We start from the raw sequence: 15,109 nt of genomic DNA on the forward strand, positions 1-15,109 counted from the left end.
AAGAAAACAAGTTTTTATAGAAGAGAAGGTGTGGCCGTTTGGTGACATAGTGATTACTCCTGTTTGTGTTGACTTTTGATAGCTCATTGGGAAACAGGTGGTCTCTATTTAGTCCTATGAATCACAGCCTTGTTACGTAAAATGTATCACACCTCAAATAGCTTGCTAATGAGTGTGGTTCAAAATTATTGAAAAACACAATGAGTAATTGTTGGATTAGAACTACCAGTTTCTCTTTCAAGGTTTTGTAACTGCCTTTAGCATACTGAATTCTTCAAATATAGATGGGTTCACATTTTTAAAGTATGATTTCAGTTTTTTTTGGGGGGGGGACCCAAAAACTGCCTTGACTCTATTTTGAGGTCCTTTCTAGATCTCTGTATTTTAGTTTCCAGGATATAGAAGGTAGTCTAGTGGAGGTTTATAATGCGGTAAGTCAGTTTCGTACTTTTAAGTAAAAGATGTTACTTCTGGCAACATGGACTTTTTCTTTGTTTGCTATGATGAAACTTTTTATCTTCATTCTACAGATGCATTGTAATAGCTAATTGTACTAACATTGGTGAATGCTCTTCCTGAATTGGGCAAGCGCTGAGGGCTGCATAACAGTAATCATAACAGTAATCCATTTAATTCTCTGTGCAACCCTGTGACCTAGGTACTTTGTACTGCATCTGTGAGAAAACAAAGAGGTTAAGCACCCTGATCCAGGGTTACAAGTAGGAAGTGGTGGTGGTGGGGCTTCACAAGCTCCAGGGCTCCACCCTGGCCTTAACCTGGCCAAGGTAGGGGCCTCTCTGTGTGTTTCTTAAGAAGCATGATCCAGGCAGCTGCTGTAGACGGAAAGTCCCTTCTATGAGTTTCTCTTTTCAGTTTAAAGCTCTTGGAAGAACATTTTGTTTTAATTTCGTAATTTCTTGATGTGTTTATATGGATATGTAAACTGCTAATGAAAAGTTTTACTTTACAGCATTCAGATATTTTTCATTGTTGAGGCTGAGGTAGATGATATGTACAGTATGAGCATTTTATCATGTTCATGAAAATGTCAGGAGAAATGCTGAAGCCATTTGCAGATAACTTTTCATTTTATTAACATGTAGAGTACATTTTCTCTCTCTCCCATACACGCATGCATGCACACACAAACATATGCACAATCGTTATGTGTTCAGACACAAGTCTCTTATTTTCAGGAACATTGAAAAAATTAATTCAACATTTTTTGTTTACTAAGTTAATTTTTTCATACCCTTAACAGTGGGGGATTATTTTTGAAGTCACACAGATGGAAGACAACTTAATTTGTTTTGGTTTAGGAATACTCTGTGTCTGATGCAGTTGAGACATTCTCTTACTGAGCACTTGTAAAATACTGTTGGTTTTTGGTGCCTGTTCCATGTGGATGATTCTGTAACTTTCTAGAAAGTTAAACTTTCTGAACCTCAACCTTCTTACTAGTGAAAGGGGAATGGTAAGGATTATTAAACTTCCAGATTGTATGCATTTCATAGATAATGAGAAAAATTACCTACCTGAAAGCTGGTGTCCTTTTCTTTATCCTTAAAATGTAGGAGACACAAGAAATGGACCTAAACCTGATGGAATCTGATTTCTTATGAATGTCATAAAAATTTAATTTGTGTATCTATTGCATAAGAAACACTGTGGTTACTACAGAATCAGTTCAGTTCAGTTCAGTCGCTCAGTCGTGTCTGACTCTTTGCGACTCCATGAATCGAAGCACGCCAGGCCCCCCTGTCCATCACCAACTCCTGGAGCTTACCCAAACTCATGTCCATCAAGTTGGTGATGCCATCCAGCCATCTCATCCTCTGTCGTCCCCTTCTCCTCCTGTCCTCGATCCCTACTAGCATCAGGGTCTTTTCCAATGAGCCGACTTTTCGCATGAGGTGGCCAAAGTATTGGAATTTCAGCTTCAACATCAGTCCTTCCAACGAACACCCAGGACTGATCTCCTTTAGGATGGACTGGTTGGATCTCCTTGCAGTCCAAGGGACTCTCAAGAGTCTTCTTCAACACCACACTTCAAAAGCATCAATTCTTTGGCGCTCAGCTTTCTTCATAGTCCAACTCTCACATCCATACATGACCACTGGAAAAACCATAGCCTTGACTAGAAGGACCTTTGTTGACAAAGTAATGTCTCTGCTTTTTAATACGCTATCTAGGTTGGTCATATATACATAAGCAAAAAAATACTATAATTAGCTATAATTCTACAACTTAGAAATCATTGCTATTAATATTTTCATTCTATATTTATTTATATAATGTATACATATTTACATAATGCATAGAATTATAGAAATTAGGATCATACTCTGTACTTTTTCACAAATTGCCATATAATTAATATGTTACGTATTCTTTTTTTTGTTTGTTTTCTGAATGTTGAGCTTTTTTTTTTTTTTTAATTTTATTTTTACTTTATTTTACTTTACAATACTGTATTGGTTTTGCCATACATTGACATGAATCCGCCACGGGTGTACACGAGCTCCCAATCCTGAATCCCCCTCCCACCTCGAACCCCATATCATCTCTCTGGATCATCCCCGTGCACCAGCCCCAAGCATCCTGTATCTTGTATCGAACATAGACTGGCACTTCGTTTCTTACATGATAGTATACATGTTTCAATGCCATTCTCCCAAGCCATCCCACCCTCTACCTCTCCCTCACAGTCCAAAAGTCCATTCTATACATCTGTGTCTCTCTTGCTGTCTCGCATACAGGGTCATCATTACCATCTTTCTAAATTCTATGTATATGTGTCAGTATACTGTATTGGTGTTTTTCTTTCTGGCTTAATTTCACTCTCTATAATCGGCTCCAGTTTCATCCATCTCATTAGAACTGATTCAAATTTATTCTTTTTAATGGCTGAGTAATGCTCCATTGTGTATATGTACCATAGCTTTCTTATCCATTCATCTGCTGATGGACATCTAGGTTGTTTCCATGTCCTGGCTATTATAAACAGTGCTGCGATGAACATTGGGGTACGTGTGTCTCTTTCAATTCTGGTTTCCTCAGTGTGTATGCCCAGCAGTGGGATTGCTGGGTCATAAGGCAGTTCTGTTTGCAATTTTTTAAGGAATCTCCACACTGTTTTCCCTAGTGGCTGTACTAGTTTGCATTCCCACCAACAGTGTAAGAGGGTTCCCTTTTTTTCACAAATTGCCTTATAATTAATATGTTATGTATTCTTTATAAGTGATAAATATACTTTTCTGACATGAGTTTAAGTTTCATGCAGTTTTGTTTTATGTTTATATTACAGTTTATCCAATTTCTTTTTATTGGGCATTCAGAGTGTTTTTAGTTGTTGCTATTATACAAAATGCTGTGAAGCAGTTCTGCAGATGTCTCTGAGTTCTTGTCCTTACCTGTCCTTACCTGTCTTAGTATAAATTCCTAGATCTGCACATAGTGTGCCCCAAAGTAGCCATGTTTAAGATGTCAGATACATTTCATACATTGCCTTTTAGAATAGTGGTGTCATTTTATATTATGTTCAGTAGTGTATAGAACATGCCAAATTCCCATGTCCTCAAAATATAAACTTTTAAGAATCTATTTAGTTTTGTAAATATAGTGTAAATGGAATCAGGTCTTATATCATTATTTAGATTTTGATTAAGTATCTATAAATGAGTGGGCTTCTGGAGTGGGACAGTGGTAAAGAACCCACCTGCAGAATGCAGAAAACGAAAGAAACATGGGTTCAATCCCTGGGTCGGGAAGATCCCCTGAAGTAGGAAATTGCAACCCACTCCAGTATTCTTGCCTGGAAAATTCCATAGACAGAGGAGCCTGGTGGACTATTGTCCACGGGTGGCGAAGAGTCTGACATAATTGAGCATGCATGCACATGTGCATGTAGAAAGAGGAGTACATTCATGTTTTGACATATGGAGGCAGATGCTCTTAAATCTGCTACATACTATGATTTTGCCTTTCTGTTGTCTTTTTGGAGAAACTTACTCTGATAGTTGGGTTTTCTGAATATCTCTGTATCCTATTATTTCTACTTTGTTAATATTCTGAATCTAACTCAGTGTTGTCTGTACAGTACAGAGGTATTCTTTTGAGGGTTAATTATTGCAGTGTGTTGCTGGGTGTTACTTGAAGGTTGATGCATGTAATGAGGTTAAGCATATACCACTGTGAGCCACCCTTAGGTACTTGATTGCACAGCATCTTGGCCATTATTAACAAATAGGTGATATTTATCCAGTTTCAGATGAGCAGATTAGGGTTCATGGAGGTGATTCAATTTGCTTAAGATCACACAGCTACACGATAATGAAAGTGGGATTTGAATATGCTTTTGTCTGGCTTGAGCCCTTTCTCTTTCCATTTCGTTACTCACTACACTGCCTCTCGACTGGCCCATCCAGTGCTGTTGACTGTCACTCTGCTCTCTGTGTGTCTGTGGGGTGCAACACTTTTCCCTTCTCCCTCACTGCCTTTAATCTACCTTGACTTAGGAACATAACCTACAGATAGTTTCAGTGGTGGATAATTAAGAATTTGTAGCTCTGAGGGGCTTTCCTGTGACTGACTAGAGAGAATGGACTTTGACATTGGCTTTGGTTATTCCTGGGATTTTTTTCATGTTTTTTAGCTTTGAGTAGGAGTTCCCAGGGCTTCACAGGTGGTGCTAATGGTAAAGAACCCAGCTGCTAATGCAGGAGATATAAGAGGCTGTGGGTTTGGTCCCTGGGTTAGGAAGATCCCCTGGAGGAGGGTATGGAAACCCACTCCAGTGTTCTTGCCTGGAGAATCCCATGGACAGAGGAGCCTGGCAGGACATAATCTATAGGGTCACAAAGAGTCGGACACGACTGAAGCGACTTAGCATGCACCCAGGAGTTCCCAGATAAATGAGATGTTACTGTGTTTTTACTAGCTGTGATCAGTACTCACTTAGAGTTTTTTGGATCTTTTTTGGGAAATTCAGAAGAGTTTGTGCCTCACAGGTTAGCTGGGATAGCCCATGAGACATTCAAGGTTACTCCTGAAGGAATATACCATTCCATTTGGATATGTTTTAATGCACTTTTAAACTCTGTGTTTTATTTCTGTGGCTGTGAGCTCCTTGCATTGTTTTTAAGGTCTCTACCCACTATCCAGGTAAGTGCATCTAACAGAGACACTCAGCAAATGTTTAATTCATGCAGCGATGTATCCCTTCTTAGAGAATGCCCTTTGTAGCAAAGGATCTGTTACTTCCTGCAGCTGAATGCATCACCTTCTGACCCAGGCTCCTGTCCTTATTTATAGAACCAGCTTATGAGAAACTACTGTTAATGTTAGACAGAACCATTGTTTTGTCAGTTACCCATTGTTATGAGTAGTGATGGCACTCCTGGGTGTTGTGGAAAAGATACAGAAGATATACAAGGACTAGAGGTAGACTGTAAAGCTGTCAGTGGTGAGTAAGGACAGCAGGAGCTTTATGGTTCACTGAGGGCTTAAGTGAGGAGAAGGGTATGGCAACCCACTCCAGTGTTCTTGCCTGGAGAATCTCATGGACAGAGGAGCCTCCAATCAGGCTTCAGAGATTGGGTTTCTTCCTGAAGTGGTGGTAGAGCAAGGCCTCTGCTTGTGGGTGGCGGGTCCATCTGTAGGGCCGCTGCTGTCCTAGCTGCTGGGGTGCATCTGCCAAAACCCTTCACTGGGGTCCCAGTCCTCGGAGGTCCTTGGAGCAGCCCTCCCTGGATGGCTTCCATTTTCTCTTCCATTTTCTCTTGCCTTGAGAATCCCATGGACAGAGGAGCCTGGCTGGCTGCAGTCCACAGGGTTGCAAAGAGTTGGACACTATTGAAGTGACTTAGCACGCACAGACTGATGATGAAGCTCCAATGCTTTAATCACCTGATGCCAAGACCTGACTCAGGGAAAAGACCCTGATGTTGGGAAAGATTGAAGGCAAAAGGGAAAAGGGCAGCAGAGAATGAAATGGTTAGATAGCACTGACTCTATGAACATGAATCTGAGCAAACTCCAGGAGATAGCGAAGGACAGGGAAGCCTGGCATGCTGCATCCATGGAGTCTCAAGAGTCAGACATGACTTAGCAACTGAACATTCTCTCTATGGGATCCCCTTTCCTCCCAACCACTCACCCTCAAAAGACAGAGGAAGATAGAATTGGTAGACGTTTTCTCAGCAGTTTTACTAGGAACATTGTTGGTAACCATAGGCATGGCCTGCTCATATATAAAAGCCCTAAGTGTGGACTTGTCTGTTTAAAGTATATACCATATTCCCTCTCTCTTTTGTCTGTCAGTGTCAGGATTTAATGATTTTCTTCTTAGGATATTATAGTAAATAGCTCTTTACACAAATCAGGGACATTTTATGAGGATGTTTAAGGATAGTCTTGCCCTCTGCTATACAGCTTTGTAATGAAACTTGAGGGATTTCAGAGTGGAATTGAAATTAATGATGTGTGTGTATAGTTGATATTTCAAGGTTATACCTTAATTTGGTTTTATTTACCCTTAGTAGAGTAGGTTGCTTTTAGGCTTTTTAAAAACAGAAAATATGCTGGAAATAAAGCTTCTAAGTTTTGTTTATTCTGCATAAAATGATAGTATTATAAAGAACACTTGCTGTGGTTTTTTCTGTTTATAATTGTTCATACTAAAGTGGTTAACCACTCTCTTTGTAACACAGAAATGCACGTACAATTTCCTATGTGGAACAACTTTTGATGATATCTGCACATTCTTTAAGTATGACTTTGGATGCCTATTAATCTGATACTGAGTTTGACTTGTGTATTATTCCTGATTAAGAGAAAATTAATCCCCAAATCTGTCTTTCAGGCAGTAACAGAGAAGAATTTTGAAACAAAGGATTTTCGAGCCTCTCTAGAGAATGGTGTTCTGTTGTGTGAGTAAGTATTTAAAGCATTTAAAAAATAATTCAAAAGCAAAGGTGTGTGTGTGTGTGTGCACATGTATGTTATCAGGTGTCTTATCCCCTGCTCCGTGGACACTATAGTCACTGACATGTTTTACTGGTAACAGATGAGATTTGATCCCTGCAAATTGACACCCTCACAGTACCAGGCAGTAGGAGGGGGTTATCGGTCTCTGTATCTAAAGATAGCATTAGTGAAATATATATTATTTTAAATTAGTAAACAAGAAAGATTCTATTATTGCTTGATGGGCCAGTAGTGGTGGGTGGTTGAGGAGAAAGCCTGATCACGTAGCACCAGCTCTCACTTGCTGTGAGTATTCTAATACATGGAGTTGCCTGGTTTAGAAGTTAATATGTAACTTGTTTCCATCAGTACATAGTGATGATTATAGAACAAATTTAGGCTGTAGCAGATTTCTTCTTTGAACTTTTAAGTGGAGTCATTACATTACCACAATCAATTTGAGTTATGGGCCAGCCATTCATTCAATTAATATGATATTATTAAGAATCACATCTGAAGCTTTGGTTATCCTAAGAGGCTTGTGCCATGATTGATGGTATGGAGCCTAAAGTATATGTTTAATGTAATATTTTGTTCCCCCGTGGAGGCAGAGCACAATTTGCCAGGTGGTGACCTTTGAGAGTGAGGGGCAGGCAGGCTGTGGAATGGAAGGACGAACTCCTGGGTGAGGGTGCAGATTGCAGATGTGAGCAAATAAAGTATAAGAATGTACTTAAAGTATGTACTCACATTTTTGAAAGCACTTAAGTATTCCAATCCAGACACTTATGACATAAGTATTTATGGAATCTGTCCACAAGCATGTACTGGGAGTGTATGTGCTCAGACTTAGATGATTTTGTTTATCCTTTTACAGGAAGGTTGTTTACAGCAAGGATCAGGAGTTACGTGGCCTAGGTTTGATTCCTTGCTTCATACTTTCAGACATTTGAGCAAGTGACAATATCTGAGCCTTATTTTCTTGTCTATAAAGTGGAGATCAGAGCATCTGATCTGCCTAATTCAAGTGACAATATCTGAGCCTTATTTTCTTATCTATAAAGTGGAGATCAGAGCATCTGATCTGCCTAATTCACAAAGTTCCCATAATATTGGGTTTGCCAAAATGTTTGTTTGGGTTTTCCATAACATCTTACAGAAAATCCAAACAAACTTTTAGGCCAACCCAATACATATATCAAGGTTTCTATAAACTATCAAACTTTATGTACATACAAGTTATTACTAGGTAGATGGCCATGAAGATAAAAGTCTCTCTGTCGTCTGCTGTGTTGGTAGGTGTTCAAACTTCATTGTCTTAGAGCAGTGTTGTGAAGTTGAACCTTATTAAGTGTTGATATTCAACCATCAATGCCCTACAGAAAATATCCATTTCATGTAATTCTACATAATAGAGAGTAGGACAGTTACATGAACAAGGGCCACAGGGAAAGCTTAAGGGAGGTTTCTTGTCCTTTTCTGATGCCACATTTAGAGTTGTTGTAGCCAGATAGTGTTTAATCTTGGTAGGCTATGTGATCAGCTCAGTTGATCATTCAAAGGAAATTACTTTATCTTGGTTTGAAAATTATATATATTTTAATGTGTTCAGAAGATGGAGGGGAAAAAATGACTGTTAGACACATGTGATCTGAAACCTTAGCTATGAGTATACACTATTTAGAAGCTTGCTGCAGCAATAACTTTGATGTCAATTGTAAGCCCTGTAAGACAGGATTGGTGTAGTTGGGTTTATGTAGGAGGCAGACCTAGGAGAAGGCAATGGCACCCCACTCCAGTACTCTTGCCTGGAAAATCCTATGGACAGAGGAGCCTGGTAGGCTGAAGTCCATGGGGTCGCTAAGAGTCGGACACGACTGAGCGACTTCACTTTCACCTTTCACTTAAGGAAATGGCAACCCACTCCAGTGTTCTTGCCTGGAGAATCCCAGGGACGGGGGAGCCTTGTGGGCTGCTGTCTATGGGGTTGCACAGGGTCAGACACGACTGAAGTGACTTAGCTTAGCAGGAGGCAGACCTATGGAGCACAGAGGTGATTTTAGACTTAGGAGTGCACGTCTAACAACCCAAATAGGTGATCTTTTCAAAGAGGTCACTTTGTGGTTTTATAGTTCCAGTGATGAGTTATTACTCAAACCTTTAAGGGATCTCCCTTTTGGGGGCATCACTTTCCAGAAGTAGGTCATTAAACATACTTGTAGTGACACTTGGGTGACACAAAATGCAATTTGTGTACCAGCCTGGGCTCTGATTTACTTAAGGTGATTTCCAGGGAATATATTCAATTTAAGTAGATTGTCACCAGTGAGGATATTCAAAGTTGATTTAAAGAAAAAAACAAATGTTTTGATGACAAGCAGCATTGTTAGGTTAAATACATAGTTCTATCTTCATGGCCACAGCAAACATTTAGATGCATGTTTAGAGACAGATAGATACATTGGTTTTTAAAAATGTCATTTAAATTCACAGCCTCCAGAAGCTCATTCTTTGTTTCCTAATTGAAGTAACATCATTTTTGGGTTTTGTACATTACCAAATAAGTAGTCAATCTGTTTAGGAGAAGGAAATGACAGCCCACTCCAGTATTCTTGCCTGGAAAATCCCATGGACGGTGGAACCTGGTAGGCTACAGTCCATGTGGTTGCAAAGAGTCGGACATGCCTGAATGACTTCACTCACTTCACTATTCCTTAAATGAATATTCCTAAAAGTAGTGTAAGTAAATATTTAACTGTGGTAATCAGAAATTTTAGTTTAAGATGAGATCCCAAAGTACTACATGATGTTTTTTAAAAAAACCCAAAACTCTTACTGGTGAATTTCATTGTTTATAACCCTGGTTAATGAACACATTTTAATCTAATAGATCCAGTGTAGATAAAAAGTCTAGGTAATTATATTCTGTATAAATTTATAACTAAAGAAAAGCCTAGCTGGTTGGTCTACAAAATGATTAAGCATCATTATTTGATCACGTCATCCTGAATAGTTGTAATTTCTAAGAGGAAAGTAAAACCTGCCACTCAGAAGCCTGGTATTATAAACCTTGACTTTTAAATTAGTGGTAAATATAGCAGGGGCTTCCCAGGTGGCTCAGTGGTAAAGAATCCCCTTTCCAGTCCAGGAGATGTGGGTTCAATTCCCAGGTCAAGAAGATCCCTTGGAGATGGAAATGGCAAGTTACTCCACTATTCTTGCCTGGACAGAGAAGCCTGGTGGGCTATAGTCCATGGGGTTGCAAAAGAGTAGGACACAACCAAGTGACTAAACAGCAACAAAATGTATTGGACTGTCTGTCTCTGCGAATATTTTACCCATCTGAGATATCAAGTTTTAGCTGAAATATGATTTTAAAAAATGAATTCAGATTTTTAAAATAGTCTATAGGAAAAGGCTGACTTCTGTTTAGTTCATTGCCAGAAAAATGACCAATTCTTGTGAAATATAGGGTCTGCATATTGCCTCTTTAAAAATCTCTAGACATCCTAGTTCATTATCACCATTAAAGAGTTTTCTTACATTTTATCTAGCAATGTCAGCAGCCGTTTATGCTTTAGTAGTAGTTTGAACTGGCATTCTGGAATATCAAAGTCAAGAGTTGGAGGAAATGAGCTCATTATATTTTTTTCCCGACTGGCAGTGTACTGACATTTCAGATAGTTTAAACTGGGTATAAACGCTGCCCTGAGGTTTCAGACAAGATACACATCTGAGTAATGAAGGTAGTCATGTGCGTTTATTGCTTTTTAATATGATTGGCTATTGAAGTTAGTGTCTTCTGTAAATCATTTTAGTATCATTTAATTTGATTGACTGTGGGATCCAATCAGTGGAGGGCTAAAGAATACTTCCCTGGTTAAAGTCTGTTGTAGTAATCATTTTACTGTATACCTTCGGCATGTAATCTCTCTTGGCTTTATTAAACAGTGAAATGGGAACAAAATCTAATTTGCGGGATTTTCTAATTAGTAAAAGGATTGACAGGGGTCTAAAAGGTGATTTCAGCTCCTTGTTATAATTTTCTATGAATTTTTTCATAGTATCCATTCATCTGTCTTCTCTCTTCAGTGTTTTTGAGAGTTCGTGAAGACTCCCTTACTATATACTTAAAAATATTCACAATCCGGTCTTACTCCATGGCTCTGCAGTATTATTTCTCTTCTCTAAATATATTTAGTTGGGGCATATCCAGCTAGTAATGTGAGTAATTTCATAGTTACTCATCCTGTGATAGCAATCTTGGAAATATTTAAATGAAAACATTCTTTATGATCCTTATGAAGTAAGAAGATGTATTTGAAGGTAATCTTACTGGGTGTGTCTCTGTTTAGTCAGTCTGTACTTCCCATCTCTGGAATTATGCCAAGTCTTTACTCCATCCCAAGTCAGCCACTCAGACATTGATGCCTTTTTGAACTCATGGCTCGCATTAGTGAGCAAACTCTTCTCGTACTCTCACCAGGCCTTCCTTTCCCTGACTTGCAGCTTGGAAAGAGTGGAGCAAATAAACTTTCACCTATTAGTTTGAGAAATCCTATTTCTGTTTATATCTGCTGTGTGAATACTATCCTGTCTTCCTGAAATAATCTAGGATTTTGTTGAAGATGCTTTCAAAAGGAGGAGAAAAATATGATTAAAAAATACTCCTGTGAATTTACTATGGGCTACACTGCAGATGGTGACTGCAGCCATGAAATTAAAAGACGCTTACTCCTTGGAAGAAAAGTTATGACCAACCTAGATAGCATATTCAAAAGCAGAGACATTACTTTGCTGACTAAGGTCCGTCTAGTCAAGGCTATGGTTTTTCCTGTGGTCATGTATGGATGTGAGAGTTGGACTGTGAAGAAGGCTGAGCACCGAAGAATTGATGCTTTTGAACTGTGGTGTTGGAGAAGACTCTTGAGAGTCCCTTGGACTGCAAGGAGATCCAACCAGTCCATTCTGAAGGAGATCAGCCCTGGGATTTCTTTGGAAGGAATGATGCTAAAGCTGAAACTCCAGTACTTTGGCCACCTCATGAGAAGAGTTGACTCATTGGAAAAGACTCTGATGCTTGGAGGGATTGGGGGCAGGAGGAGAAGGGGACGACAGAGGATGAAATGGCTGGATGGCATCACCAACTCAATGGACATGAGTCTGAGTGAACTCCGGGAGTTGGTGATGGACAGGGAGGCCTGGCGTGCTGCGATTCATGGGGTCGCAAAGAGTCGGACACGACTGAGTGACTGAACTGAACTGAACTCAGGTGATTGTTTTAAAACATCAGCCAAGAAGAGAACCTGGCCACTTCTCATTCATGTGAGAGAGCTCTTTCCTTTGTTAGAGTTGGAGACAGGCACATGTTGAGTTAAAATGACATCAGAGGGTTCTTGGGACTTCTACGTGGGGCTCCATATAATGCCCATCTGTAAGAGTGAAGGCTTTTATCCTTAGAGCTCTTTCTGTTTTGAATTTCCTGAGGACAATTGCATTCATACAACTCTCCAGCTCACCAACCTGTTGACCCTGATCTGTGTTATAGCCATTGAAAATTTAAGTAATAAGAACTATTTTTTTTCACTTAAAGTAATACAAGTTTTGAAGTGTCTATACTATTTGATAACCCAATAGTAAACAAACAAGGGTTTCCCAGTGGCATTAGTGGTAAAGAACCTGCCTGCACATGCTGGAGACATAAAGAAATGTGGGTTCTATCCCTGAGTTGGGAAGATCCTGTGGAGAAGGCCATGGCAACCTACTCCAATATTCTTGTCTGGAGAATCCCATGGACAGAGGAGCCTGGCAGGCTATGGTCCATGGGGTCACCAAGAGTTGAACATGACTGAAGCAACTTGGCATCCATATACAGGCAAACAGAGATGCAAGTATTGGGAATCCCTCAAGGTCATAAAGATAATTAAATAATTTTAAACTGCCTTCTCTTCATGGTGGTGTTTTACAGTTGCCATCTGTTGCTCTCTTTTTAAGCTTCACAGTTATTTTTTACTATAACTTATTTCCACATATAGCAAAACATATTTTTTTAAAAAAAGAATTAGTTTTTACAGTTGAAGGTAAACTTGGTAAATGTCAATTAAAAACTTGACTTCTGTAATGGTAGTCAATTTTTCTGTGGAAAATTCTTTAAGAGATGGGAATACGAGACCACCTTACCTGCCTCCTGCGAAACCTGTATGCAGGTCAAGAAGCAATAGTTAGAACTGGAAATGGAATAGCAGACTGGTTCCAAATAGGGAAAGGAGTACGTCAGGGGTGTATACTGTCACCCTGCTTATTTAACTTCTATGCAGAGTACATCATGTGAAATGCTGGGCTGGATGATGCACAAGCTGGAGTCAAGATTGCCGGGAGAAATATCAATAACCTTAGGTATACAGATGACACCACCTTTATGACAAAAGGCAAAGAGGAACTAAAGAGCCTCTTGATGAAAGTGAAAGAGGAGAGTGAAAAAGCTGGCTTAAAACTCAGCATTCAAAAAGCTAAGATCAGGGCATCTGGTCCCATCACTTCATGTCAAATAGATGAGGAAACAATGGAGACAGTGACAGACTTTTATTTTCTTGAGCTCCAAAATCACGGCAGATGGTGACTGCAGCCATAAAATTAAAAGACGCTTGCTCCTTGGGAAAGAAGCTATGACCAACCTAGACAGCATATTAAAAAGCAGAGACATTACTTGGCTGACAAAAGTCTGTCTAGGCAAAGCTATGATTTTTCCAGTAGTCATGTGTGGATATGAGACTTGGACTATAAAGAAAGCTGAGCACTGAAGAATTGATGCTTTTGAACTGTGGTGTTGGAGAAGACTCTTGAGAGTCCCTTGGACTTTACAGAGATCAAACCAGTTAATCCTAAAGGAAATCAATCCTGGATATTCATTGGAAGGACTGATGCTGAAGCTGAAACTCCAATACTTTGGCCACCTGATGCGAAGAACCAATTCATTGGAAAAGACTCATCCTGGGAAAGATTGAAGGCAGGACAAGAAGGGAGTGACAAAGGACGAGAAGGTTGGATGGCATCACTGACTCAGTGGACATGAGTTTGAGCAAGCTCCAGTAGTTGGTGAAGGACAGGGAAGCCTGGTGTGCTGCAGTCCGTGGGGTCTCAAACAGTCGGACCTGACTGAGTGACTGAATAGTAGTTGTATTATACAGATGGACTGCAAATTTTTCAGGAGTTTTTAAAACATTGTGGCCTCAAACTTGAAGGTTGAAAGCTTTGGTCCTGTTTCATGAGCTTGCATGTACCATCTACAGTGCTTTCTCACCCTAAATATAAATCACTAAGGGGAGGGCACATAACATGTCAGTGCAGGGCCTCTGAGGTAAAAAATGAGACTGCTGTTCTACTGAAAATAAGTGGGAGTAATGTATGTGCCAAATGTATGTGATATAAACAGTTTATATTAGATTTGATCAGAGAGAGGTTATTTTTGAAGTAGTTTTTTGATACATTGAAGGCTCTCAGGTAGATAAATGAAAAAACACGTGTTGGCTAGTAAATGTTCAAAGTACAGGAATTCTGGTCTGTGCAATGAGAAGTGTTAAGAAAGGGAATTGAATGTTGCAGAAAGGGCAAGTATATAATGATATCACATCAGTTAAAAAGTAGAGTCATTGCCTTATATGAGAGACTTGATCTCTAAAATTTTTACATACTGACAATCATCAGTCAGAAAGTCAGATAAGAACTATGGGATAAAGCAGTAGTGAAAAAGTTTAGAACATGGTTTATTGTTTAGAGAAGTGCGTGAGACTTTCATTTTATATGGTGAAAATGTAATGGTAAACTCTATGATTTGAGAAACCCTTGTGTACTGTTGGTGGGCATGGGAAAGAAGATATGCATAAAGACTCTTCATAGTGGAAAATATTAAAAAGAGCTTCAGTATCTAAAACGTGGTACATAAAACATTGGTACAACTTCTTCCATCGCTGACAGGCAGTGCTTATAAAAGCCACAGCATTTGGGGAGATGATGCAGTAAGCCGCCGACAGGCACCGGGAACCTGTGCGGCTGTTCCTTCATGCCATGGGGTGGGCACAGGAGTGCTGCCTGCTGATGTCAACGTAAATTGGTTCATATTACCAGATTCCTTTCTAGACCGTTC

At 39.5% G+C, this 15,109-nt stretch overlaps 1 protein-coding gene across 10 annotated transcripts in view; it reads left to right on the top strand.

Moving 5' to 3' along the window:
- The window catches only part of LMO7 (LIM domain 7), a 221,190-nt gene that overhangs the window by 67,765 nt on the left and 138,316 nt on the right, over positions 1-15,109 (top strand). For all 10 annotated transcript variants that reach the window (XM_040266894.1, XM_040266881.1, XM_040266883.1 and 7 more), the window contains one exon: positions 6,863-6,933. Coding sequence is in view for 8 of the 10 variants with exons in the window: in XM_040266881.1 (XP_040122815.1) it covers positions 6,863-6,933 (71 nt within the window). In the remaining 2 variants the exon portion in view is untranslated. Of the gene's footprint in view, positions 1-6,862; positions 6,934-15,109 lie in introns of those variants that run through there.

Source organism: Oryx dammah, unplaced genomic scaffold, assembly GCF_014754425.2.
Source record: "Oryx dammah isolate SB20612 unplaced genomic scaffold, SCBI_Odam_1.1 HiC_scaffold_24, whole genome shotgun sequence".
Lineage (NCBI taxonomy): Eukaryota > Metazoa > Chordata > Mammalia > Artiodactyla > Bovidae > Oryx > Oryx dammah.